Source organism: Vulpes lagopus, chromosome 7 (assembly GCF_018345385.1).
Source record: "Vulpes lagopus strain Blue_001 chromosome 7, ASM1834538v1, whole genome shotgun sequence".
NCBI classification, from domain to species: Eukaryota; Metazoa; Chordata; class Mammalia; order Carnivora; family Canidae; genus Vulpes; species Vulpes lagopus.
Genome location: NC_054830.1, coordinates 5,873,055 through 5,899,780, shown reverse-complemented (window position 1 = coordinate 5,899,780; position 26,726 = coordinate 5,873,055). Strand labels below are relative to the sequence as shown.

General features: G+C 57.9%; 2 protein-coding genes across 3 annotated transcripts in view; one reads left to right on the top strand and one right to left on the bottom strand.

Moving 5' to 3' along the window:
- ARHGEF18 (Rho/Rac guanine nucleotide exchange factor 18) overlaps positions 1-14,459 on the top strand; it is a 65,416-nt gene extending 50,957 nt beyond the window's left edge. The window contains 16 exon segments of the mRNA XM_041760596.1: positions 360-485; positions 2,257-2,374; positions 3,251-3,499; positions 5,082-5,158; positions 6,096-6,274; positions 6,922-7,013; positions 8,964-9,146; positions 10,351-10,488; positions 10,852-10,973; positions 11,697-11,753; positions 11,847-11,894; positions 12,003-12,473; positions 12,787-13,120; positions 13,922-14,047; positions 14,126-14,194; positions 14,197-14,459. Of these exon segments, the coding sequence (XP_041616530.1) occupies positions 360-485; positions 2,257-2,374; positions 3,251-3,499; positions 5,082-5,158; positions 6,096-6,274; positions 6,922-7,013; positions 8,964-9,146; positions 10,351-10,488; positions 10,852-10,973; positions 11,697-11,753; positions 11,847-11,894; positions 12,003-12,473; positions 12,787-13,120; positions 13,922-14,047; positions 14,126-14,194; positions 14,197-14,276 (2,469 nt within the window). The 3' untranslated portion in view covers positions 14,277-14,459.
- Positions 14,460-17,860: 3,401 nt separating this feature from the next.
- PEX11G (peroxisomal biogenesis factor 11 gamma) lies at positions 17,861-26,473 on the bottom strand. 2 transcript variants are annotated; one of them, XM_041760604.1, is made up of 5 exons: positions 26,359-26,473; positions 24,184-24,372; positions 21,739-21,917; positions 19,090-19,152; positions 17,861-18,507 (listed from the first exon to the last, which is right to left on the bottom strand). In XM_041760604.1, exons 1-5 carry the CDS (start codon positions 26,416-26,418, stop codon positions 18,273-18,275), a joined length of 726 nt encoding a protein of 241 aa, XP_041616538.1. In that variant the 5' UTR covers positions 26,419-26,473; the 3' UTR covers positions 17,861-18,272. The 2 variants fall into 2 exon arrangements, with proteins under 2 accessions (XP_041616538.1, XP_041616539.1); XM_041760605.1 differs by lacking the exon at positions 26,359-26,473 and adding an exon at positions 24,879-25,051.
- Between the last annotated feature and the right edge of the window lie 253 nt (positions 26,474-26,726).

The following is a 26,726-nucleotide window of genomic DNA, read 5'->3' as shown; positions in this document are numbered from 1 at the left end:
CGCAGAGTGCTCTAGGCATCCTGAGGCCTCTAACTAGAGTTCATTAGAAGAAGACCCCTTTTGCTTTTAAAATGTTTCTCACGTTCTCTGGCATAAATGTATTCCTCCTTCTTGGATTTCAGAGGTTTTACGGCACTGTGACATTGTAAAGCCCGTTATTGCCTTATGGTACCTTGTGATGAGACACCCCTTCTCACCCCCATACTGAAGCATTCCCCTGCTTGAGTATGTGTTAGACAAGAAAGTGGGGTACAAGTGAATTCGAGACGTAATTTAGTAGAGTCCACTGAGCCAGACAAGAGCGCTCCCAGGAGGTTTTCCTGCTCCCTTCTGGTAATGTCTCCATTGTCTTTTTGCAGTTCTCTGGCGAAAATGGGGACAGAATGAAAGAAAAATATGGTGTCTTTTGTAGTGGCCACAATGAGGCGGTTAATCATTACAAGTTGCTGCTGCAGCAAAACAAGAAATTTCAAAGCTTGATCAAGGTAAAAAAAGGGGGAAGGGGATTTTTTTTTTTTCTTAATTAAAAAATGGATCTTCTTTGCTATAGATTGTTTCCTTCAGGACTATAGACTCTGGGAGAGCTTAAGATGCTAAGGTACCTGTTAGAAGTCAATGAGTTTCAAGTTTTTATTACCTTACTACCTACAAACTGGTTCAGAACCTGTCAGTGAAGTCCAGATGTCAAATAAAGCGAAGCACACCTAGGGCTTTGTCCTCGGCCATACCAGCAGGCCCTAGTGCAGAACCTGCTGACCATCATTCCTGAGACTACCAAGGGGACACACAGGTGTCATTTCAAGGGGCTGCCCTGCCCTAGGATCTGCCCCTCCAGAGCCACCCCTCTGCCTTCAGATGTTCCAGCTGATGCAGGCATAACTTACTCCAGACCTCTGTCCCTCCCTTGCCTCCTTTCCTCTCTGGTCTCCACTTGTCCTGGGAGGCCTGGGAAATGACCCACGCCTGCCTAAGGGTGTGCAGGTGCTCAAAGCCCAGAACTAACAACGCAGCATCCGGCCTGAGTCAAGTTGGGCAAGGCCTCACCTCCTGCATCCTTGAAAACGCACCAAGGTGAAGGCCACTTAGCTGTCAGTGCGCATCCTGCAGCAGCTCTGTCACCTTCTGCTCGCTTGGTCCCCAAGGACTTTATTATTATTTTTTTGGTAAGATCTTATTTATCCATGAAAGACACACAGAGGCAGAGACATAGGCAGAGGGAGAAGCAGGCTCCCTGCAGGGAGCCTGATGTGGGACTCAATCCCAGGACCCCGGGATCACGCCCTAAGCTAAAGGCAGACGGTCCACCACTGAGCCATCCAGGCGTCCTGGTCCCTGGGGACTTTATTTTGAAGTGATAGCCGATAGCTAATGGTCTGGAGTCAAGAATGACAGGTTTTTAAATTCTGCTCCATTATAGTTGGAGTGGACAGACATAAAAGAGAAAGGGTCAGTTTGGGGGGTGGGCCCTGGAAGCTCACAAACCCCACAGCACCTTCTGGGCCTGCTCAGAAGTGGCTCTCACAATTGCTGGCATTCCTGGAGTGCATGAGTACAGAGGGGGCAGAGAAGCAGACTGTGTGGAATGTTCTGGAGGCACCAGAAACCGTTCTCCACCCTGGCGGGAAACGGCTTCGGATGACTGCTTCTTGGGTTCTCAGCCAGAGGTGTGCAGCAGGGGCCAGCAGGGGGCTGGCCCAGAGGCAGAGGCCTGATGTAGTTCCAGAGGGTTCTGACAGCCATCAGTGAGAGCCTTCATGTGCGGATATGGGGGCGCGCATGGGTGTGTGCATGAGCCCACTGCATACAGCTTGCCGGGTGATTCCCTACCGCCCCCTGGCTGGTTCTGGTTTCTTTTTCTTTTTTTTTAAGATTTTATTTATGTATTCTTGAGACACAGAGAGAGGCAGAGACACAGGCAGAGGGAGAAGCAGGCTCCCTGCAGGGAGTCCAATGCAGGACCCGATCCTGGGACTCCAGGATCATGCCCTGGGCTGAAGGGAGGTGCTCAACCACTGAGCCACCCAGGCGTCCCAGTTCTGGTTTCTTCTTAACAGGTTTTATGGGGGGCCCTTCTTTACAAGAGGGGAGGCTGCCTTTTTCTGTGGCCTTTCTGTATACAGCAGGCGAGCCTACTTTCAAGTGTTCAGTGAAATAGCAAAGAGAAGAGGTCCTGGTGAGCTGAAAAAGGAAGAAGCCCCAGCCAATTTGGCACGAGATGGGAATGCCAACAGGGGCATTTTGTTTCCCATTTCATAGAAAATTGGCAACTTTTCCATCGTGAGGCGGCTTGGTGTGCAGGAGTGTATCCTTCTGGTCACTCAGCGCATAACCAAATACCCCGTGCTGGTGGAGCGCATCATTCAGAACACAGAAGGTAAAGTAGCTCTCCTCCCTGCCTTTGCCCATTGCTGCTTTGAGGGGCGATCTCTGTGTTTCGGCCCCATTTTAGCAGTGGATTGGATAAGCACCCCTCTATGCTCCATCCCTGCTTGTCTGGATTCATCGCAGCTCAGCAGTCATTAACTGAGCTCCCCTCATGCTGAACCACTGTGCTGAGTGCTGGGGTTTCTGACCAAGAAAGATGGGGTGCCAGGTCTTATTTGCCCACTTTACCCTGCAGCCCCTGACCCAGGCTGAGCCGAAACAGGCCCTGGGTCATTATCTAGAGAGTAAATGAATGTTGATCCAGACAAGTACAGTGATGGCCTTCATGTCTGGAACCTGGGGGGTTGGGGGCAGAGGAAAGAGGGCAGCCCAGCCCAGCCCAGCCTAGAGTTCTCAGAGGCCAGGGCCTGACCACACCTGCCCACCCCTCCCCCAGCTCCAGGAGATTTGGGCCCTAGGAGAATGAGCAAATTCTCCTGTGTGGAAGCCACACTCTTGAGTTGAGAGGAGCCAGCTCTTGGTAATGGCAGGAGGAGGAGGGAGTCTTTTATGGAGAGCTGGCAGGCCTAGTCTGTTTACCAAGGAATGGCCCCAGGGCTATGCGGGGCCATGTGTGTCACTTCAATTGCACCTTAGCTTCTGCATCCAGTGGAATCTCCATCTTGGCAAAAACCAAAGGCCCAGCTGCTGCCCTTAGTTTGGAGAAGCATTTACATCTCAGGAGATCCAAGGTGGAAGGTGATTCTTGAAGGGTCCTCTGAGCAGTGGCTTCAGGGCACAGACCTCATAGACCCCAGAGCGTGTGTCCAACGTCTGCTGTGTCTGTGAAAGGGGGCAAAGGCACTAACTCTGCTGTGTGTGACAGCTGGCACAGAGGACTACAGAGACCTCACCCAGGCCCTGAACCTCATCAAGGACATCATCTCCCAAGTGGATGCCAAGGTCAGCGAGTGTGAGAAAGGCCAGCGCCTCCGGGAGATCGCGGGGAAGATGGACTTGAAGTCCTCCAGCAAGCTCAAGAACGGACTGACCTTCCGTAAGGAGGACATGCTGCAGCGGCAGCTTCACCTGGAGGGCACGCTGTGCTGGAAGACCACATCGGGACGCTTGAAAGGTAAAGCCCTGTCCCTAGCCTCTGCAGGGGAGTCCTCAGACTCCTCCCCTACATCGTGGCCAGGCATGTAAGCCCTCTCGGATTAGTGGCACCATTCTGGACTGGGGCGGGGGTGGGGGGGCACCAGCTGACACAGCCACAGCAACCTGGCTGCTCCGGGGCCCAAGGGGGTTGTGCACCGAGTCAGAATGAGACAGGCAGCCAGGGGTGTGGTAAGGATGAGATTGAGGTAGTCGTACCAGCACCCCTGTCCTCAGGGCTTTGAGGTACCCACCAGGAGGGCCGCTAGATCCAGAGAGCACCCTGAGCCCTTGAAGAAACCTGAGGTATCAGGACATCCTAGGTTTGTCAGAGGCCCCAGAATTCTAAACAAGCAGCCACTGAAGGGCCCCAGTGTGGTAGACACACCACTCAGACTGCTGGCCTCTGTGTCCCCAAGCACCCCACTCACTGCTCAGGAGGCCCTTTGAGGCCCACCTCCAAAATCCACGGTCTACTTCCAGACCAGAGAGCACTCGGGACTCAACCCTAAGCTTCCTGGCTCATTTCATGAACTTCTAGAAACATCTTGACCTGGCCGTTGACATCAGCATCTTTAAAGATCTTTAAGGGAGGGACGCCTGGGTGGCTCAGTGGTTGAGCATCTGCCTTTGGCTCAGGTTATGATCCCAGTTTAGGGATCGAGTCCCACATCAGGATCCCTGTGAGGAGCCTGCTTCTCTGCCTGTGTCTCTGCCTCTCTCTGTGTGTCTCTCATGAATAAATAAATAAAATCTTTAAAATAAATAAATAAAGATCTTTAGGGGAGCACTTGAGATGGCCAGTGACCATATATATGTTTGTCCGTACTTTGCACAGGCAAGCATCCCAGCAGACGATTTAGCGCCTCCTGTGTGCTGGACACCGAGGTGGGTGGTGGGAGACCCCTCCCCTCAGGGGGGTTTCAGTCAGTGGGCAGAAAGGGAGAAAATAAGGAAACAAATAACAATTAGGGAAAGGTACAGGATGCCTCAGAGGGAGCCAGCAGGCCAACGAGGGAACTACGTAGGGAGAGGCTATCTGTTCTGGGTGCTGGCGGCAGAGGCCACTCTGGAGAGAGGGGCGAGGCTTACGCTTGCCCAGATGCAGGTGCTCCGGTAGGACGTTCAGTTTAGGGTTTGCACTTGTGTGCCAAAGCTCTGCTGTGAGAGCTCCTGCAGGGACGAGGCTCGCAGCTGGTGGCTCAGGCCCCAGCTGACCTGAGAACCAGAAGAACAGGGGGGCAATTGTCGTTTGAAAAATCAGCAACAGAATCTCAAAGACCAGACCTGCAGGTACCATGGCCCGGCAGCAGCGCAGGAACCTGCAAGACGAGACTCCATCCTTTGATTTGTGCTAAATGTTGAAACACAGGCAGTGATAGAAAGTAGTGAGGTAGACAGAAACCCTCAGGCGCCCGCAGGAGCATCGAGGGGGTGGGCTGAGTGACCAGGACTGCACCCCCCAGGGCTGAAGCCTTTCCAGGACGCGTCCATGTCCGCCTGGCAGGTCCCGTGTGGCCCCGCCACCCCATGAGACGTTTCCTTCTGTGCTTTCTCATTAGATGTTCTTGCCGTCCTGTTGACCGATGTGCTTTTGCTGCTACAAGAAAAGGATCAGAAATATGTCTTTGCCTCTGTGGTATGTATCCTGTCTCTGCAGACGAAGGGTCCCGCCCACCGTAGAGACCTTAGGGGCTGATTGTAAAGCTACCCTCACAGAAGGCGGCCAAGTGGAGGGGCGACTGGGGGTGGGGGGGCACCTCCACAGCAAGAGGGGCAAGGCATTAGAGACCAAAGTGGCTGGAAAAGCACATCTGTGTCTTAACCCACCATCCCAGGTCCTCCCAGGGGCCAGAAGGTTCCAGACAAGGCAGGAACAGAATTTTCCTGTCTGGATGCCTGGGGAGGCTGGCTTCAGGGGCTCGTGCAAACATCCTGTCCTGTCTTTGCCTTCATGTTTCTGCGGCTCTTCCTCTCTCAGGGACTCCAGCTGACTCTACGTCCTGTCTCCCCTCTGGAGTCGGATATCAGTCATCCTGGATCGCCCTTACGCCCTGATGACTTCATTTTACCTTAATCACCTCTGTAAAGGCCCCATCTTTAAGTAATCACATTTTGAGGTGCCAGGAGGGTTAGGGCTTTAACATAAGGACACAGTGAGCGCATCACAGGCACTTAGCGTCCGTGTTACTGGGCTGTCGGAGCATCATCTCTCGTAGGATCACAGCAGAGTGGGAATACTGCTTGGCTCTGGCTGTTTGGGGCACAGTCAGGAGGAAGATTTATCTGTGATTATATACTACCTACCCTAGATCTTCCGAGTTTAGTACAGTGGCACGCATTACTGATTATAAAACTAGTTTTTAATCATGGTAAGCAATCCTATTAAAAGTATATGAGGATATCACCACAAAAGTGTCTTTTCCCCCGCCAGGTGGCAAATATCTCTGCTCTGAATTATATGAAAACAAGTAGGACACGGACGTGCCCCTACCCCCCACCTCCTTCCCCTCAGGTTCTCGGTTCCCCAGCTGCTCAGATGCAGCGGGGTGAAAGGTGTCCTCCCCACCACACAGGACTCGAAGCGCCCGGTCATCTCGTTACAAAAGCTCATCGTGAGGGAAGTGGCCAACGAGGAGAAAGCCATGTTTCTGATCAGCGCCTCCCTGCAAGGCCCGGAGATGTACGAGATCTACACCAGCTCCAAAGAGGAGAGGAACACTTGGATGGCCCACATCAGAAGGGCCGTTGAGAGGTGAGAAGAGCCCGTATGTGCACTCCCTTCCCTGCCAGCCATCATGCCCTTAGCTTTGACAGTTGGCAGAATCAGCTGTGACCTTGAAGTACCTGAGAAAGTGCTGGAGGTCTCAGGTGGGGGGTACAGAAAGTGACACCTGACACAGGGGCCCAATGCCCCGGTTGGAGCAGGTTGTGGTATCCTGTCTTTCCTCCTCAGGCCAGGGCACCCTCTACGGGCCCCAACCCCTGGTTCTGCATGATGCCTGGCGTCTGGTCCACCTGACGGGGGAAAGTGGTCCAGGCCTCATGCCCAGCCAGCCTGCTACTCCCTCTCTTTATGCCTGCTGGCTTCCTGAAGCCGCAGCCTGCCCAGAGCTCCCTCAGTACTGTTTCAGTTCTGCAGGTACCCTAGGAAATGAGCCGTCCTCAGTCTCCTCCCCTACATCGTGGCCAGGCATGTAAGCCTGTGGGCGCTTGGAGACAGGATAGATGCCGATGGCTGCCTTGCTCTTCTCCCTCTTTTCTCCTGCACCATTAACAAGCTGTCACCCCTAGGACGAGACGCTCTCAGCAGCTGGTTCTGCAGACAGAGCTGTCAGCGCCCGTCACAGAGGCCAGCCTGCCGGAGAAGCATTATTGCCCATCTGCCCCCTCTCCCCACAGTTGTCCGGACGAGGAGGAAGGGCCCTTCAGCGAGGCCGAAGAGGAGAAGAAGGGGCTGGAGGCTCGCGCCCTGAGACTGAGGGACTTCCAAGGTAAAGGGAGTCCGCCTGGACCTCCATGCCCACCACATGTCCTGCATATGGTGAGAACAGTGCATGGCACCCTCCTTGTGCAACAGGCCCTGGGACCACCAGCAAGCATCTCTGTCCTGCCCCATTGGGATTGACCACAGAGCAGATCCCCACCCAAGCCACCAGGTGTTTTGCTGGGGGCCCTGGCAGTGAGGCTTTGTCATGAGCTAGTGATCTTCTGGAGGGGGTGGCCCTCAGGGCCCCTGAGCCATCTCCAGACACTCTGGCTCTGCCCCACACCCTGCCCCTCCCTGGGTCCCTGTTCAAGAAAGAGCTCACTGTGGGCATCCCAGGTCACATACATAAAAACCCCAAGGGGACGCAGAATAGCACAGGACCCCACAGCCTCCTTCTAGAGCCTGGCAGACCCAGACCAGCCCTGGCTTTGTAGCTGGGCACCTCAGCTTCCTCCTCCCTGTTTTAATTTTTTTTTTTTTTTAACTACCTTATTGAGATAGAATTCAGACACTCTGCAGTTCATCTATTAAAAGAGTACCATGCGGTGGCTTTTAGTATCTGTCATGAGATTGGGGCAACCATCACCACAATTTTAGACCATTTTCATCCCTCCAGAATGCATCTGCACCCTCATTAGCTGTCCCTGCCTGGTCCTTCCTCCCTCAGCCCCTGGTAACCTCTGTTCTACTGTTGCTATGAATTTGCCTATTCTAGGGATCTTGTATATATGGGAGTCTTGCGATATTTCTCCTTTTGTGTCTGACTTCGCTGTGCATGATGTTTCAAGGTTTCAGGGTTCAGCCACGTTGCAGTGTGTGTCAGTTTCCTTCCTTTTTAAGGCTGGAAACAGTTCCATTGTAAGATGCACCACATGTGTTTATCCACTCTCCTCCTCGGTTCTAACAGATTCCTGTGAGATTTCAGTGAGGTCATTGCCAAGAACAATCCCTGGTACTCTGGTCTCAGTCAGCCTCCCTCGTCCCCCTCACTATACCTCAGTCATTTATTTTTAAATTAGGTAGCATTTAGGCAGTAAGTTACATAAAACTAGGTAGTAGAAGTTTTATTTCTCTTTGTGGGGAGAGGTGTATGTTTGAAGTTATTCATTCAGTAATAGAAACATCCAAAAGAAAGGCGAGGAGGATTGACATCCCACTGACCCTGGAAGCACAGTGCCAAAGCAATGTTCATTCAGACTCTTTCTGCCGGGTGGTACTAAAACACATGCCCTGTGTAGACACGTCTCCTTGGATGCCACAGTCCCCCACAGTATCTCTCCCTCGCTCATTCCTGACAAGATCCTTACTGCATTAGAAATAGAATCTTTCTTTATGGAGATAGCCTTTCCCATCTTGGATCAAAAGCTGATCTCCTCCTTCACACCAGACCATTAGGGATGCTCACTAAAATCAGGAGCCGAGCCGGGCCACCCCCTCCCACAATGATCACCTGCACCCCGTGCGTTCCTCCAGGGTGATGAGGAGAGAAACAGAAGTAAGGTCATGATTGGAAGGGAAGGGACTGAATTGTGTTTTGCATGTGACATGATTATTTGCCTAGAAAATCTGATAGAATCAACTAGAAAACTATTGGAACCTGTGAGGGCGCCCAGTAATCCAGCCGAATGTGATGTGTATACATGGGCATCCAACAGCGAGAAAGTTGCTGTTGCAGCAGCAGTAACGACAAAAAAGCATAAAACCAGAGATTTGTAGAGGTTTGGCCCAAATGCATGAAGGATAAGATGATGATGAAGTCTTAAAAGATTCTCGCTTTGGCCCAAACTAATAAATTGGCCTGTTCTGATCCTTGGAACATACCCCGTGGTGTTTGGTTTTTATAATCGGGGCGAACCATCAGAAGACAGGGCCATGCCCACACCTGCCCTACAGGATGTCGGACTAAGGGTGGGCTGCGGGTGGGAGCCAACCCTTGCCTCCCATCACTTTGCAGAGCGATTGAATGTGAAAGACCAGCAGATTGCACAGAGCCTTGGCGAGAAGCAGCAGATCTACCTGGAGATGGCAGAGATGAGCGGGCTGGAAGACGTTGCACAGTCACGACTCCTCTTCCGAGGAGGGGACCCCTCTGAGACCATGCAAGGAGAACAGATCCTCAAATCAGCCATGAGTGAGAGTAAGGAGCCACACCTGGGGGCCCTCACTGGGCGCTGGCCACGGGGGTCCTGGTAGGTGGGGGGCTGTTCCAGGACAATATAAGACCTGGTGTGGCCAACTTGCCACCTTGTCTGGGACGTGCTCCTGGCTGATTGGGCAGGCATGCTTCCAGGAGCAGCACTGACACCCCACCCCCTGGCATCAGCTATTGCCAGAAGGTCTTTAGACACCACCAGCCCCCGCCACCGACTTACAGCACCTTCTCCAGGGAGTTCCCTACATGTGAGGCATCCCCTGGGATCTGAAGTCAACCAAGACAGGTTCCCCACACTCAGGAGGTTCTCCTTTCTGAAGTGGTTCCCTGGTGACATCCCCAGAAACAAGCACACATCCACATTTGGGGGTCATTTCAGAGGGCTGCCCATACCCAGCTGAAAGAGGCTCCTGAGCACAGCAGCCACAGGAGGGCGCCGATGAGTCCACGGCCTGCCTGCCTGCTTCATGGAGCCCCTGGGAGCCCCTAGTGGCCCCCACACAGCTGCTGAGCCAGCCCCACGTGAGGCCCAGTGGGTGTCAGGCCAGGCGGCCAGGCAGCCGGTACTCATTGGGTCCAGCAGGACTGTTGGCACCACTCTCAGTGGCAAACAAGAGAGACAGCTGCTGCCCTCCAGACCTTTCTTTCAGCGTCAGGGAACACAGATCAGAGGGGCTCCTTATGGACTCTGCTCCTGCTGTCTCCTTTCCTCCAGCCACACTGACCTTCTTCCTCACATTTCTTAAGTGGCTATTGTTCTCAGCCCCCCTGAGGGCCTTCTCGTATCCTGCGCCTTGGCTTGAAATATTCTCCCCACCTCCAAACACACTTTGTGTGACCTGTCCTGCCCTCAAAGGCCACTCTCCCATAGCCTCCGGCCGACTGTCTGCACGACTGTCGACACACAAGCACACACCTGAGTTCTTCACTAGGCCCCACGCATCCCTAGCCCCTCCCTCCTGCTGCCCCACCGGCCAGCCTCTCCTGCAGACACAGTTGGCATGTCCTGGTTGCAGGACCTGAAATAGGGAATGCACAGGTCAGGGGGCTGAAGTCATATGTCAGGTAATTAGAAGACCATGACCAGCGCCCTATAGGCTTCTCAGGCCTAGGGCCTCATACCTCCCACACCTGACACCCATGCCCTGGCTCCATGGGGTAACTCAGTTCCTCCCATCTCCTTCCACAGTCGAGGACATCCAGACCCTGATCTGCAGGCAGCTGGGCAGCGCCAATGGCCAGGCGGAAGACGCCGGAGGTTCCTCAGGCCTGCCCCGCAGGGCAGAGACCTTTGGGGGCTATGACTCAGTGAGCAGCCCCAGCAAGAGTGAGTGGTGCCATAATCTACCTGGGGCTTCTCGGGGCCCCTCCAGAAGATGAGCAGCAGCAAGAGGTTGTGCAGTTTCTTGGAACACTCCCTTTGCAGAGCGAAGGCTTTGCTGCTGGGCATCTCTGCTACTGCTTCCCCTCAACAAGTATTAACTCTCTAGTCAGGTTCTGGACCTTCAGGGTACTGTCAGTCACGCTCTGACGGCATCACACAGACCAGCCCCTCTGTCTCCTGCTGGTCTCTGTGTCTCAGATGCCACCATTGTGGCGCAGGTCCCAGGGGAGCAGGCGGGTTCGGGGGGCCTGGTCCGGACCCCGGTGGGATGTGCAGCATCCTCACATGCCTGATTGGGCTTTTCAGATGGCAGTTTGAAGAAGACCTGCAGCAGCGACCACGGCCCCCGAGACTGGCAAGGCCCAGTGAGCAGCCCAGACTTGAAGCCCAGCAACACCTTGGGGGCCTCTGAGGAGGCCCCACCTGCAGTACGTTGCTTCCTTGGGATATTCCTTAGCCAAGCACAGAGTCAGCCTGGCCCCTTTTATAAAAGCATTAGCAAATGTGAACAGCCTTGGTTTGGGGCTGTCTAGTTTTGCCGTCTCCAGATGCATAGCGACAAGTGCTGTTCCACTGTGCCATGAAAGCATCTCAGCCCAGATGCACACGTGGGCGGGTGAACCTCCACGTTCCCTCCCACGGTCCCTGGGAATGGTACGTGGTGCCCAGGAGGGAGGTGAGGCAGGGGCCAGACCTGGGCAGTAGCTGTGGCTGCATCAGCAGTCAAGGGGCGCTTTGGGGACCGTGAGCACGGAGCCTGCACGTGTGTCCTCACGCCCACGATGCTGAAGCGCCTGGTGGCTGCCTCCAGTTCCACTCTGGGGGCCCACCCTTACTAGGCGCTAGGGCCAGAGCAGAGGTCGGGCTAGGGGCTGTGAGTGTGAGGCCCACTCCTGCTGCCCATTGTCTCCCCTGAGCCTGCGCACAAGCTTCGCCCCCTGAGAGCTGTGGTCTGACCTCCCAGCCTCCCCACGGTGAGCCCAGAACAACTGCCTTCCCACCTCCTGGAAGGCTTCCCGGTACCCTTGTTTTCCATACAGCAAGAGTCATCCAAGTCAAACGACCAGGCAGGACTTCGTGGCCAGAGGGGGTGTCTTGTTGATAATAAGCAGGTCCTTAGCTCTTTGTGTTTGACGCTGTTTTCTATACAGGGCCCGGTGCCGGGTGCGGAGTGCGGCCCCCATCTGCCTGCTGTCCTGGAGTTGGAGGTAGGCTCGGGGCTTGTGCATCTCCCCAGGGGCCGGTATGCACACCCCACACTGTTGTGCGCCAGGAGCCAGCATCTCTATCCCTCTCCACAGCTCGTCCAGCGGATCCAGACCCTGTCCCAGCTGCTCCTCAGCCTCCAGGTACGGGAGCCTGCGACCATACCCTCCTTTTCTCACTTGAGGTTGAGATCTGGGGAAGGGCAAGCCTCGTCCTAAAATAGGCCCCTGCCCCACCCTCTCCACTTGCAGGCAGTCATCGCCCAGCAGGACAGCTACGTGGAGATGCAGAGGGCCTCCATCCAGGAGCGTGAGAAGCAGCTCCGGCTGCAGTCCACGCGCGGGAACATGCTGCTGGAGCAGGAGCGTCAGCGCAACTTCGAGAAGCAGCGGGAGGAGCTGGCCGGCGTGCAGAAGCAGCAGGGCCGCCTGCGGCTGGAGCAGCAGCGCTGGGAGCGGGAGCGGGAGCGCCAGCAGCAGGAGCTGGACCTGGCCGCGGCCCGGCTACAGCGGCGCGAGAATGAGTCACTGCAGCTGCAGGAGCAGCTGAGCCAGGAGCGCGAGAAGCTGGAGCAGCAGCGCCGGGCCTACCAGCACGACCTGGAGCGGCTGCGGGAGGCCCAGCGCGCCGTGGAGCGCGAGCGGGAGCAGCTGGAGCAGCAGCGGCGCCTCAAGAAGCAGAACACGGTGCCCGGGGCCCTGCCACCCGACTCACTGGCAGAGGTGAGGCCTGGACCCAACGCCCACCATGGGGGCGAGTACGCACGTGTGGCTGCATGGCGCGTGGGCTGGGCCCGTGCTGGTGTACGTGACGTGCACATGCCCAAGTGTGACTGTGGTGTGCATGTCCGTGGTCAGTGGCAACTGCGTGGGCCCAGCTCCGCTCTACCCCCAAACAGAACCTCCCAGCCAAGAGGTTAGGTCGCGCGAGTCCCCAGAGAGAGGAGGGGGGCGAGGTAGTGGGGGGGTGGTGCTGGGCACCGTGCAGATTGGAGGACAGTGACTTCAAGGGATGTGTCACCTGTTGCTCTTCCAGGCCCAACCCCCAAGCCACACTCCCAGCTTCAACGGGGAAGGGCTGGAAGGGCCCACCACCCTCGCCAAGGTGCCAGGACCCCGGGTGAGTGTGCTGCTGTCCGGCTCGGGCCCCGAGTTCACGGAGCGCCCCGAGGTGGCCCGCCGGGACAGCGCCCCGACAGAGAGCCGGCCAGCCAAGAGCGACGTGCCCATCCAGCTGCTCAGCACCACCAACCAGATCCAGAGGCAGGCGGCCGTGCAGCAGCAGATCCCCACCAAGCTGGCGGCGTCCACCAAGGGCGGCAAGGACAAGGGCGGCAAGAGCAGGGGCTCCCAGCGCTCAGACAGCTCAGGTGAGCACCCTGCCCGAGGTGGGGAGCCTCAGGTGTCCGCCAGCCAGTCCCTACGGCCCTGGACTCACTGGGCCTCATGGGCAGTTTGTGAAACCAAAGCGGCTTTCTGTGAGGAAACCAAAATGGGACCGCAGGGCCACCCTCTGGAAGGGGTGACAGGAGGAAACTGGGAGGCACGGCTGGGGACGCTGGACTCCGTGACAGAGGCCAGGCCTCTCCCCATGTGGACGGCTCTCATGCAAGAAGGAAAATTAAAAAGTCAGATTCCAGGTCTTGTTCCTTCCTTGGCTCCCAAACGGGGATTGGGGGCGAGGGAACATCTTGGCAGTCCAGAAAGAACAGCCTGGATCCCTTAGGGACAGCCGAGGCAACCAGTAACGCTCCCCATTGACCTCGCCCCCCGTGCCGATTCTAGCACCCAGGTCTCTACCATGTCCTCGGTCCACAGAGGGGACACTGAGGCCCTTGCGTAGAGCACCCTGCGGTGAGAGGGCTTCCTCACATGCTGCCAGGATGCGGGCTTTGGGTGAGGGGAGCCAGCCCTGGAATGTTCCCTGAGGAGCTGGGCTTGTGTCCCAGGACCGCCAGGACTCGAGGATCAGGGGCGGGGGGGCGGGCGGGGGAGGCTCTGGTCTGGTGTCATCGTCTCTGGGGCATCACATCTGAGTGGGTGTGTCCCCTGGCATGGGTGCTTGTGGGAAGTGTCAAGGGGTGGCGGGGGGAGGCCCCTGGCCAAAGTGGGAGCTGCTCATGCACCCCGAACAAGAGCAGCCACCCCAGGCCGGGCCCTCCCTCCCTCAGCCTCGTTTGACCTGAAGCAGCAGCTGCTTCTCAGCAAGCTCATGGGCAAGGACGAGAACGCGTCTCGGAACCGCCGCTCACTGAGCCCCGTCCTGCTCAGCAGCCACAGCAGCGTGGCCCCCCCAGGTGAGCGCAGCCCCCCGGGCAGCAGGGCCCCTGTGGTGCCCGGCGGCTGCTGACAACCACACTCTCTCTCTCTTCCAGACCCCTGCTGCCCAGCCCCGCCCGACGTCCCCGCCGAGGGCTGCTCCCTCAAGCCTGGGGGGGGCCAGCTGTGCCCCCCTCCCCCTTGCCACTGCCCACCACCCCGCTCAGCAAGGAAGAAAGCAGCAAGGAAGACGTCATCTTCTTCTAGAGGGGTGTGGCTCAAAGGACAGACCCCTCCCTGTCCTACTCTCTGGGCACAGCCCAGTCGTCCCTCTCTTCCCGAGCAAACCGCCACCACCGACCGCCTGGCTGGGGCCAAGGCCAGGGCCAGGGCTGGCCCGTCGTCTCGAGGCTCTTTCTGTAGGATTAGCAGTGGTGCCTGGGTAACTTTCTAAGCCTCTTTTTTTTTTTTAACACAAAAACAAAAGTTTTTAATGGAAGGTTGAACCAGAGCTAACCCAAGGAGCTGTGTCTGGTCGTAGCACCCGTGTGGGTAGGGAGAGATGGACTCCATCCGTTTTCCAAGGTAGTGACAGACAGTGGTGTCTCCGCAAGTGGCCTGATGACCAGCCAGACCCCAGTCTGAGGAGCAGGTCATTAGGGCCCCAGAAGGGGCTGGGTGGTGTCAGCAGAATCCGCTTCCAAAGCAGACTCACCTGTGTCCGCCTGAACCTCAGGGCCACGGCATGAGCTCAGAGAAGCGGTGGCACACGACCCGCCTGGGAACACGAGGCCATGGGGCGGGGCGTATGAAGAGGACGGCCAGTGGCACAGTAGACAGGTTCTGTGGGTTCTGGAAGGGACGGACCCTAACCCATTTTATTGTGACAGAGGTTTGTAAAACCTGCTGTTGCCAAACTTGGTGCTTTCCAAAGGCACCTCACCACGTTGGCATGATTCTGTGGGGTTCGAGAGCGTTAGCCAGGGCCAGCACGCACCTGAGGGTCCCACCCTGAGGCAGAGGGTCCTCAGCCCCCATGAGATGGGCTGGTTTTCCTGGGGCTGCAGGGCGGAGGTCCCCAGGGCAGGTGTCCCTCACGGATGGTCTGGTGCTGGGACGAGGAGCAGAGCAGTGGAGCCACCACGTTGTGGCTGATAAGAGCGAGGTGCCCGAGGGGTCACAGATGGCCTGGAGACCTCCGATGGACAGATGGCTGTGGGTGCCTCGTGTCCAGTGAGCGACGCTAGCTTACTGTCAGCGTCCCCTGGAGGGCCAGGGGCCGCCGGTGCAGCCGCACAGCTCTGGGTGTTGGGGACTGTGTCAGGTGTCTAGAGCCGGCCGAGGGGTCAGATCCACGCCTCAGCTCTGGAGGCAGTCCAGCTTGGGGCGGGGCGGGGGAGTGGGGATACTCCAGCCTTTGCACCCCAGGCTCCCCCGCTGAGCCCAGAGCCCGGTCCATCCCAAAGCGTCCCGTCCGTGGGAGGACTGGGGGCCCTCGCTGACCAGGGCCAGGGCGGGGGCATCGGCCACAAGGAACTGAAAGCAGTTCGGAAGCTTCCCAAGCCCGGCCCCTCCCCTCCCCTGCCCTCCGCTCTGTCCTGGGGGCTGCGGCATCCACGCATCCTCGGGGAGCCAGGAGAGGTGTCCCCCCTCAGTCCTATGATGCGTCAGAGCTCATCTGTGCCATGTCTAGAATCAGTGTTTTTTGTACCGGCACGTATCCGAGCACTTTAGCAAAGTGGACATTAAGTTCCTGTCCTATTGTGAAGAGAACATTCCTGGGCCCTCGTGCCTGGTGATTTCACCGCCACGCGCCCCTGTCTGCGGGCTCCAGTCTGACCCTCCGAGACGCCACGATTCCCCAGACGATTGCGAGTCCGAGGAATTTCTGCTCGGCCATGTGGCAGGAATGGGGGCGTCCCACTCGGGGCCCCGCAGCGCGGCCGTGTCGACCCATCTCTCGCCCGTGCGAGGTCACTCCTGAGTAGAGCCCAATTATATTTGGTTGGTGGTTGAGCAGATAATCCTACTTCTGTGGAACCTGTGCACGTCTTTAATTGTGACCATAATCTTAGTCCACCCGACAATTATTTTTACGATGATTGCAGCATTTCCTTGCCGCGGCGTCTTTCAGAACCGCCTTAGAACTTAAGATCTGATTCCAGCAATAAAAATGTCGAAGATGAGCCGATGGGAGTGTTCACTTAGGGGTCCGGGGTTTTGTTTTAGGATCATCTACCCAAACCTCAGCTGCTGTAAGGGTGGGATACGGTGGAGACTCCCCGTGGCTCGGCTCACGGGGCGAGGCACCCCTTAGCCTCTGCTGCACGAGGACCTTGGGGAGGCCTGGACCCTGTGCCCGGGGCCCCACACACTCCCCTCATCGTAGCCAGGCAGGGAGCCCATCACCTGTCCCGGCCCCACAGCTGGGGTGGGGACCACATGGTGCCCCTGTTCTTGCTGGGCGCCAGCCGAGACAAGCACCCCAGGCCTGTCGTGAGTGAGCGGATCTGCCAGGAGCCCGGCCCATGAGCCTGCTGTGGTTCCCTCAGGAAGCTCCAGACGGTGACTGCATCCAGACACTCGAAGTCGGAGGCAGTGGTGACGCCAGGGTGGCCGTGGACCCCAGAAGCAGCAGCCCTCCACACGAGGCGGAGGTGTGGGCGTGCTACTAAGTCCTCCCCACCCTGGAGGCTCTCCCTGCTCCCCAAAGAGCCGAGTATGCTGCAGCCTGTGCTCCCTGGGGCCTGGGGGAGCCCTTTCAGGCCCAGCTCCCAGGGAAGGGCACAGGGCAGGGGTGTGGCCACACTGTGGCTGGGGCTTCTCCACCGCCCAGTGGTGTGTCCCCACACAAGCTGAGCCCTGGCATCTGCCTCTGCCCAAGCCCACAGGGACGGGGGCCTGTGACCTGACCTGTTACCTATGCAGGTGTTCAAGTGGCTTCCCCCCCAAACACACTCCTCACAAGCATTAACTCACTGAGTCTCCAGGCAGGTAAGCAGGTGCTGCTGCGACCCCCACCCTGATCTCCCGGTGTCCCGAGTGCTGGGAAGGGGGCCTCTGCGAAGGGCCAGGGCAAGCACATCCCCCCCTTTTAAGAGGGCAGCAGAGAGACTGACCCAGCCAGGGCAAGTGAGGGGTCTAACACGTCCCGTGCTAACCCTGAGTGGACCCCCATCCCAGCTCTTCCCACGCATCCCTTCCTCGTAAAACAAGACCTAGTGGGTGTCGCGTGAGCCTTGGGCGCTGCAAACTGCCGTTTTTTGTTGGCTCTCTCGGTGCTTGCGGGACGGAAGGGATCCCTCCGCTTTCTGGCTGGGACTCAGGTGGAGGGTCCAAGGACACGTCGAGGGGCAGGCGTGGGCTGACAACCATCGGCCGACACCCACCAGAGGCCACACACGTGTCAGCCTGGAAAACCAATCCACCCCCTCCTGCCGTGATCCCCGTGAGGTGGGAGCCGGGAGCCCTCGTGGCCAGGCCCCACCTTGGAACCCTTGGAACCCTTGGAACCCTCAGGCTGGCCCTGGCTCCACGCTGTGGCCCAGCGGGAGCTGCTTCAGCCGCCCGAGAGGACCAGACACAGGCGCAGCCCGGTGGGAGGTACACCCATGGCCCCATGTGCCCCAGAGGGACGGGCCGAAGCCTGCCCGGGCCAGCGGCCTGTGCTGGGACTCAGAGGACCCACTGGGCCCGGCACGTTCCAGAAGGCCGGCTGGGGAGGTGCGGTCTCCAGGCAGCCCACCACACCCCCAGGCCCCACCTGCACCCCCATCAAAGGGCACAGGGGCGCCGCCGAGGGGGAGAGCGGGTGGGGGCCGGTGAGTTTAGAAGTACGCGCCCACGCCTGGTCTGGCACCAGCACCCTGTTTAATCGGTCACCAATTCAACTTGCCTAAGGCCCGCCTGGCGCACGCCGTCCTGGCTCGGGGTCGCCTGAGGCAGACGCGGGTAGGTGGGGTGCTGCTGAGGCCCGCAGCACCTTCTCCGCACCTGAGGCCTGGGGACCCCTACTCTGGCCCTGAGAGAAGCCCCGCTCCGAGCCCCAACCGAGTTGGGAAGGCCTGGCCCTCAGCACCCAGGGGACCCACCCCGGGCCTGGCGCCCAGGGCTGCCCCGAGCGTTCTCTGGGTTACGTGTCCCCACACCCGGCACTGATTTCCCTCCGCTCCAGACCCAGCCCCCCACCCGAGTGGCCGCTGCTTGGTGGGAAGGGGCCCTCTCGCGGGGCTCCGGCCGCACCCACACCCCACCCGGGCCGCGTCAGGGGGTGGTGGCGGCCTCCCCGCCGCCGGCCTGGACCGCCTGGTACACGCTGAGGAGGGAGGACACGGTGCCCAGGAGGCCCACGAGCCACGGGGGGAAGCGGCCGGCCCACAGGACGCCCCGAGGCAGCCAGTGCACGGCGTTGGCCAGATCGGCCAGGTTGCTCAGGACAGCCAGCACCTCTGACCGGACCTGGGCCTCCATGGCCCTCCGCTTGCTTCGGGGCAGCCGGCTGTGGAAGCAAAGAGAAGACGGCTGGGGACACGGCAGCCACCCAAACGGGCAGGAAGAGGCGACAGCACAATGAATGAGAAATGGTGAGGCTGAGGCCGCCGTCCCTGACCCTGCCACGGGGACAGAGTCCCTGTCACACCCCCCAGAGGGAACCCAGGGTGTGAGCAGAGCAGGGTGCAGACTGGCATGGGAAGTCTCGAACCCACACCCCAGCCCCTGGAAACAGGCAGGGAGCTGGGGGGGTGGCTGGCCGGTGGGCACGGCTTTGTCCCACATCCCCTCCCAGGATGAAACAGTGACAGTGACCATAGTCCTCAAGAAACCACCCTGATCATCCTCCCTGCTGGGGGCCCAGCCATGTGGGCTCAGCCACTTCCTGCCAACAGGGCCTCAGTTTCCCCATCTGTGCCAGCCCCTGGAGCTGCAGTAAGGCCCTGTGACCTAGCATTGGTGGCCCCCAGGGGGCAAGGCTGATAACTGGTGAGGCCTCAAAGCCCCTCCCTGGCTAGGGACACCCACACCGTCCCCAGCGTGTCCGAGGAAGCCAGCCTTTCTGCCGGGCGCTACCCCGAGGTCCTACCTGGTGAAGGCCACCACGGGGCTCCTCAGCCTCCGTCTCAGCGTCAGAACCAGCCACAGGGACCTGCAACAGGCAAGAAAAGCAGGGAGGGGGCGTGGGGGTGAGCGCCCCATGGCCAGCCTGAGGGGACACTGGCGCCCACCACCAGGGCCACAGTTTCCCTGTAAAGTTTGCTGAGCTCACTGGGTGGCTCCAACAGTCCCGCGCCTCCCAGAGCTCCAGCCCTGGCTGTGCCTCAGAAGCTCCTGGGGACTCCTACTTTGCACCCTGACCTGCCTGGACTGTCCACACGATATCTGGAAGCATCCAGTGCTGCTTTTTTAAAGATTTTACTTATTTGAAAGAACCTGCGCAGGCGTGCACGTCCACATGGCGGGGGGGGGGGGGGGGGGGGGGGGCAGAAGGAGAGGGAGAAGCAGGCTCCCCGCCAATCAGGGGGCCAGACGAGCCAGGCTCCATCCCAGTACCCCAAGCATCCAGTGCTCCTGACATCGGAGCCAGGCATGTGTACCTGCCCAGGTGACCTGTCCCCAGAGTCTGGGCCACAAGTCAGCACCTGCAGTGAGGTAAGCAGATCTGCTTCAGAGCCTCCTGGCAGGCAGGGGCAAAACGCCAATTCCTGGGCCCCGGGTCCCCAGACTAGCAGGATCCACACCTCTAGGCTCCTGGGCATCTGCATCTCGGCAACCTCCCTGGTGATTCTCAGGCGCCTTGGGGTCTTACACACACCTGGTCGGGACCCCCCCAGTTGCTCACACCAAAAAGAGAAATGAGGGAAAGCACATGCTCTAAAAAATGAATGCAATAGGCAGAGCACAGACGGTTTGGTGGCACTGCCACTACCCCGTGAGACCATGACAGAGGATCTGTCTCATTAGACCTCTGTCCAAGCCCACAGGATATGCAACACGGAGACGAATCCTAAAGCAATCCACAGACTTGGGGTGCTTGACTTATTGATGCAGGTTCATCAACTGCTGGGGATTCTGGTAGTGGAGGGGCCGTGGGGTGGGTGGGAAGCTATAGAGACTCTACTTCCAGTTCAGTTGTGCTGTGAACCGAAAACTCTAAAAACAGTTTATTTGGGCAGCCCTGGTGGCGCAGCAGTTTAGCGCCGCCTGCAGCCTAGGGCGTGATCCTGGTAGATCCTGGATCGAGTCCCACGTCAGGCTCCCTGCATTGCGCCTGCTTCTCCCTCTGCCTGTGTCTCTGCCTCTCTCTCTCTCTCTCTCTCTCTCTCTCTCTCTCTCTGTCTCTGTGTGTGTGTGTGTGTGTGTGTGTCTATGAATAAATAAATAAATTATCTTTAAAAAAAAGTTTATTTTAAAAAATTAATGGAACCATGGCGCCTGGCCGGCTCAGTCAGTAGAGTGTACAACTCTCGATCTCGATCTCGGGGTTGTGAGTTTGAGCCTCACGTTGGGTGTAAAGATTACTTAAAAATAAAAAATCTTTAGAAAAAGAAATGAGGGCACCCCTGGTGGCTCAGTGGTTTAGCGCCGCCTTCAGCCCAGGGCGTGATCCTGGAGTCCCAGGATCGAGTCCCACGTCGGGCTCCCTGCATGGAGCCTGCCTCTCCCTCTGCCTGTGTCTCTGCCTCTCTCTCTCTGCATCTCTCATGAATAAATAAATAAAATCTTAAAAGAAAAAAGAAATGAAACCAAGGCTGTTCTAAAACAGAACGGGAAGTGCCATGGGGCCAGAGGTCCCCAGCCCTCTGAGGAGAGGCCGTGAGCCAGCCCGGTGTCCCCGAGCTCATGGGGAAGGCTGGGGCCAGGAGGGGCGCGTAGACCAAGGAGCCTGAAGGCTGGAAACAATCACCAGAGTATGGAGAGCGGGGTTCTCTGGGATGGACTGTAGGTGGTCTGTATCTTCCACTCTGGGGTGTGTTCATCTCCCAGACCATCAACCATAAGAATGTGATTAGGGCAAGTGTAGCTGGGGAAAACCAGGGCTGCCAAACACCAGTGTCTGGCCTGGAGACAAGTGGCGGTGAACTTGGGCACCGCTCCCTCCCTCCAGGGATCTGAGAGGCCTGTGCTTTCTGGGCAGGGAACTCCGAGCACACCCACTCAGCAAATTTTACAGAGAGGAAAACGTTCAGGAAGAAAGCATTATTTGAAAGTTCTAGAAACTGTCCCCTGGGTGGCTCAGCAGTTGAGCGTCTGCCTTGGGCTCAGGGCGTGATCCTGGAGACCCAGCGTTGAGTCCCACGTTGGGCTTCCTGCATGGAGCCTGCTTCTCCCTCTGCCTGTGTCTCTGCCTCTCTCTCTCTCTCTCTCTCTCTCTCTCTCTCTCTGTCTGTCTCTATGTCTCATGAATAAATAAAAATCTTAAAAATATATATATAAGCCTAGAGGCAGTAAAGGGCAGGAATAGGTTCCCCCCTAGAGCTCCCAAAGCAGCACAGCCCTCCCCTGGATTTTGACTCCACACTGGACTTCAACCCCTGGAACTGTGAGCCAGTCAGTGGGAGCTGTTTAAAGCCACCGGGGGTGTGGGAACCTGTCACAGCAGCCGCGTGGGGGTGGGGGGTGGCCCCAAGAGGAGGCTAAGGGAAGAAGAAAAGACCCACCTGCCTCCAGCCTGTCGGCCCCTCTGCCCAGGTCTTAGTGACCCCTGGGCCTGGCAGGCGTTCAGGCCACTTACCTGGCAATGCCCAGCAGCAGGGACAGGCCCCAGAAGGCTGTGCTCAGCGTCCACCACCGGGCGGAGTCCACACAGAGGATGTTGGCATCAGCAGCCCAGGCGATGTGCTCACAGGGGTAGTAGAGCTGGTCGGCCACGTTGCCCAGGACGGAGACGCAGCGGACAAAGCTGTCCTCCTCCTGCAGGACCCAGACCGAGCCAGATGGCCATCACGGGGCAACATCCCGCCCGGCAGGCCCCCCAACCCCCCCAAGGGGCTCTGGCTCACTAGGTCCCGAGTCCGCCCCGGCCCCAGCTGATTCCCAGGTAGGACCCCTCAGGTGGCCCGGCATCAGGGCCTTCATGTCCTGCGCTCGGGTCTCCAGGCCAGGCTCCCTGGCTCAGGACTCGTGCAGAGCACCCTGACCCCACAGGGCAGGGCTCCCAGGAAGTGGGCACCTCCCAAACCAGAGAGGGGTCGCCGTCTCCGCACACAGGCACCGGCCCCCACACTGAGGTGCTTGGGGGAGCCTGCCACCTGCCCCCTCCTACGGGGACAGGCCTCAGGCCTGCGAATAGCAAAAGCCAAGCTGAGTTCTGAGCCACCACCTGTATCCAGCGGGACAGGGCCAGGTGAGACTGCAGGAGCCTGGTGCCCAGGCTGCATTCCTGTGCCCTGCCCTCAGGACCCCACTCCCTCGAGGCCTCCAAGCTGGGGGTGTCCCCCTTCACTTCCCTGCCTTCAGCCTCCTCATCCTCGCTGCCTGCCATTCCCCTCCCCCTCCTCTTCATCTTCCCAGGAACCCCTTCCTGAGGCCCCTTCCTTCCTACGAGCCAGCTGTGATGCTGCCTCCCTCTGGGCTCTGAACCCCATGCCAGCTCCCCCATCCTGCCTGGGACCTTCTGGTGCGGTGGCATATTTCACTGTCCATGAAAACAGGGCCCTCCCCGCAGCAGCACCACCCCCCGCCCCCACATTTCCTCATTCCACCCATGTCTCCAGACAAGCAGCAAGGCCGAGGCCCTACTGGGGAGGAGGAGATGCTCACAGACTCATAAACACTGGACCCAACAAAAGGAGTTCTTGTTCGGGCTAAGGGATAGACAAAGTGCAGAGGATCCCCGCCTCTTGTCTAGGGACCCAGAGATGTTGGTTCGGGGAGGGGTCCTCTGGGAGACACACAGGAAGAGTGCCCTAAACAAAGAGGGCAGGAGATGGGCGTTAAAACAGGAGGAAGGAGACACCTGGCTGGCTCACTGGTTGAGCGTCTGTCTGCCTTTGGCTCAGGTCATGATCCCGGGGTCCTGGGATCGAGTCCCGAGTCAGGTTCCCTGAGAGGAGCCTGCTTCTCCCTCTGCCTGTGTCTCTGCCTCTTTCTGTGTCTCTCGTGAATAAATAAAATCTTAAACACACACACACACACACACACACACACAAAACCAGGAGGAAGGTCCAGAAAGCACTTGAGATTGAGGTGACTGGGCCATGGGCTCCGGAGTGGAAGAGAGGTGGGTGCATTTGAACCTGAGTGGCTCATAGAAGGGATCGGGAGACACGCAGGGCAGCCGAGGGAGGGGCATCACTTGGCCAGGCTGGCCCAGGGCAGCTTGTGAGCCCAGCCCCTGGGGAAATGGCCCTGGCGGGGAGGAGGACTGCCCCTGGGGAGGAGCACGGCCCTAGACCCACTGGCATTCCTGTGGAATGCTGCAGCGCTGTCGGAACAGCAGCATCTACACGTCCGCTGGCGGGGATCAGCTAAATAAAGCCGCATCCAGCTATGGAGCAGAGTATCTATACTGTGTGGCCGCAAAGAAGGAAGGAGCTCGGTTTGCACTAACATGGAGCGACCTCCAAGCGGGGCTTGGTCAGGAGGAAAAAAGCAAGTAGCCGGACAGTGACCGTGGCACAAAGCTACTTATGTGAACCGTGGGATTGTCTGTGCGTGTAGAGCGCGTGAAGGGATCCCAGAAAGCTGAGAAGAGTAGCTGCCTCTGGAGAGGACAACGGGGTGAGGGGATCAGAAAGGAGGGAGACTTTTTAATTATACAGTCCTTGGAAGGCGTGAACGCATCAGCTAATTGTTCATTTAAATTCAAAGGAGCACATCGGATCATCTCACAAAAAGCAAGCAAAATTCTTAAAAATAATAAATCTGGGGGATCCCTGGGTGGCTCAGGGATTTAGCGCCTGCCTTTGGCCCAGGGCGCGATCCTGGAGTTCCTGGATCGAGTCCCATATTGGGCTCCCTGCATGGAGCCTGCTTCTCCCCCTGCCTGTGTCTCTGCCTCTATCATAAATAAATAAATAAATAAATAAATAAATAAATAAATAAGTAACCAATCTTAAAAAAGAATAATAATAATAATAATAAATCTGTCCACACAGTTGCCTTTAGACATCTCCGTTAAAGGCTGGTTGCCCCGAGCCTGCGCCGCCCTCTCTACGGCCCCCCCGTACCCCATTACCTCTGGCCCCAGGCCATACTGCTTCGTGTAGATAAACATGGCCACGTCGTCAAAGAGTCGCAGGACAGTCCTGCAGTGGCTGAGCTGGGAGGACAGTGTGAGCAGGCGCATCCCCACTTCTGACCGGGCTGGACAATGTTCCACCAGGACCCCACCAACCAGCTGGCAGCAGTAGCCCAGCGTTCGGATCTGCGGGAGACCAGAGGCAGTCAGCAGGGCCCAGCTCCTGGGCTGTGCCGGGTCGGCCCCCACGTGCTCATGGGTCCCCTGGGGGTCAAGTGCGGTACGGGGTGTGCAGGCTAGATCAACAAACTTCCAATAAACGCTGAAAGCTTAGTGGCGCCTGGATGGCTCGGCAGTTGACCGTCTGCCTTTGGTTCAGGTCATGATCCCAGGGTCCCCGGATCGAGTCCCACATCGGGTTCCCTGCAGGGAGCCTGCTTCTCCCTCTGCCTGTGTCTCTGCCTCTCTCTGTGTGTCTCTCATGAATAAATAAAATATTAAAATATATATAAATTTAAAAAACAAAATCTGAAAGTTTAAGAGATACTTGCAGGTGGGACACATGGAGAAACATGACCTCATTGTCCAAAAGTCCCTGTGGGGACTCCAAAGGAGTGCTGGCCTTTGTCCCTGAGGGGCACAGCCTTTGGAGACAGATGTGCTGGAGGCAAGAAAATGAAACCATGTCCCACCTCCTGGGTCCTCCTTTTCCCAGCAGGCAGGAGGACGAGGTGGACGTGTATATTTGCACCTACGCAGCTGGACCAAAGCCTGTAGCTGGCCTGGGGAATGGAGAAGTGATGAGGCCTCAGCCCAGTGGGCAAAAAAGGTAACCTGCTTGAATTACTTCAGTGAGAAGGAACCCACCCAGCGGGTGATTTGGGGCATTGGGAACTGGGTCACCTTCACCGCCCTCACATCCTTAGTTCATCTGCTTTCCAGAAATCGCTTCTTCCTGTTGTTTTACATATGATTTTCACTTATAATTTCTTTTCGGTCCCTCTGTAATAGCAAAACTCTGCAATTTAAATGTACAGCTTGGGAATAAACTTATAATTTCTTTTCGGTCCCTCTGTAATAGCGAAACTCTGCAATTTAAATGTACAGCTTGGGAATTTATTAAAACCTGAATGCCCAGGGATGCCCCAGTGGCTCAGTGGTTGACCGTCTGCCTTTGGCTTAGGTCTCAATCCCGGGGTCCTGGGATTGAGTCTTGCATTGGGCTCCCTGCAGGAAGCCTGCTTCTCCCTCTGCCTGTGTCTCTGCCTCTCTGTGTGTGTGTCTCTCATGAATAAATAAATAAAATCTTTAAAAAAAAGGGGGGGGGGGGATCCCTGGGTGGCTCAGCGGTTTAGCGCCTGCCTTTGGCCCAGGGCGTGATCCTGGAGTCCCGGGATCGAATCCCACATCAGGCTCCCTGCATGGAGCCTGCTTCTCCCTCTGCCTGTGTCTCTGCCTCTCTGTGTGTGTGTCTTTCATGAATAAATAAATAAATAAAATCTTAAAAAAAAAAACTGATTATAAAAAAAAAAAAACCACCAGAGTGCCCAATCATAAGGGAGGTGACTGGAGCCTAAGTGCCCACCACTGGTACATTTCCTGGCACGACCTAAATGCCAACCTAGAAAACAGCAGCTTATGTAGGAACAAGCTGAGAGTCCGCCTTCAAGGGCCTTCCAGCCATAACGGGAAGGGCCTACAAAATCCTAGACCCCCCGTATAAGATCGCTAGGGACAACCCGGGGACCCACTACAGCGGCCTGGTCAGATCCTAAATGTTCAGACACGATCCGGGCGGCCTGTAAACGTCCAGCCAGGGTGCACTGTAACAACCTAAGTGCCCAGTCACGGGGGATCCGGTCGCCACCTCAATGTGCAGCCATGGGGGAGCCCTGCCACACCGACTGGGACAGCCCCGTGCCCGTCTTCAGTGGGCGGGTCGGATCCCGAATGTCCAAACGTGCGGATCCGGTTGGTATCGACAACACCCAGCCCCGGAGGGTGACCAGAAACAGCCTATGTCCACCGCTCGGGGACAGGGTCGGAGCCCAGCCGGGAGCGCGCCTCTGCGCGGGGTGATCCTGGGCGACCCGCCCTGTCTGGCCGCCGCGTCCCGGCTCCGAGCTCAGGCCCCGCGCGGGGACCTCCGGCCGCGCTCCGCCCCAGCCTCACCAGGCGGTCCCGGCCCCTGTACGACTCCAGCGCCGACGCCAGGCCGCTCAGCGCCGCCATGGCAACTCCGCCGTGACGTCAGCGCGCAGCGCCGGGGGGCGGGGCGAGGGGCGAGGCCACGCCCCCCGGAAAGCTGTGCGCAGGCGCGGTCGCGACCCTTTGTCCCCGCAGCGGCGGCTCGCAGCGGGGTGGCAGCCGCGTGTGCGCTCCCCGGGCCTGGGCACCCGGACAGCCCTCGGCCCCGCCACCGGTCGCCTTTTCAGCGTTAACCGTCCACCCACAAAAGTAATGGCCGGGCGGAAGCACCAAGCAACCTGTCTGCTCGGCTCTAGTGAGCATGTACAAGGCCTTTTTGGAAAATTAAGGCA

What these genes read in the sequence shown, in the direction of transcription:
- PEX11G (XM_041760604.1), bottom strand. Translation starts at nt 26,418, where the DNA reads ATGGCGGCGCTGAGCGGCCTGGCGTCGGCGCTGGAGTCGTACAGGGGC. An exon ending in CTGCTGCTGGGCATTGCCAG is followed by an intron (nt 19,153 to 21,738) that starts GTAAGTGGCCTG and finishes TGCCTGTTGCAG; the next exon opens with GTCCCTGTGGCTGGTTCTGA. An exon ending in CCCGTGGTGGCCTTCACCAG is followed by an intron (nt 18,508 to 19,089) that starts GTAGGACCTCGG and finishes TTGCTTCCACAG; the next exon opens with CCGGCTGCCCCGAAGCAAGC.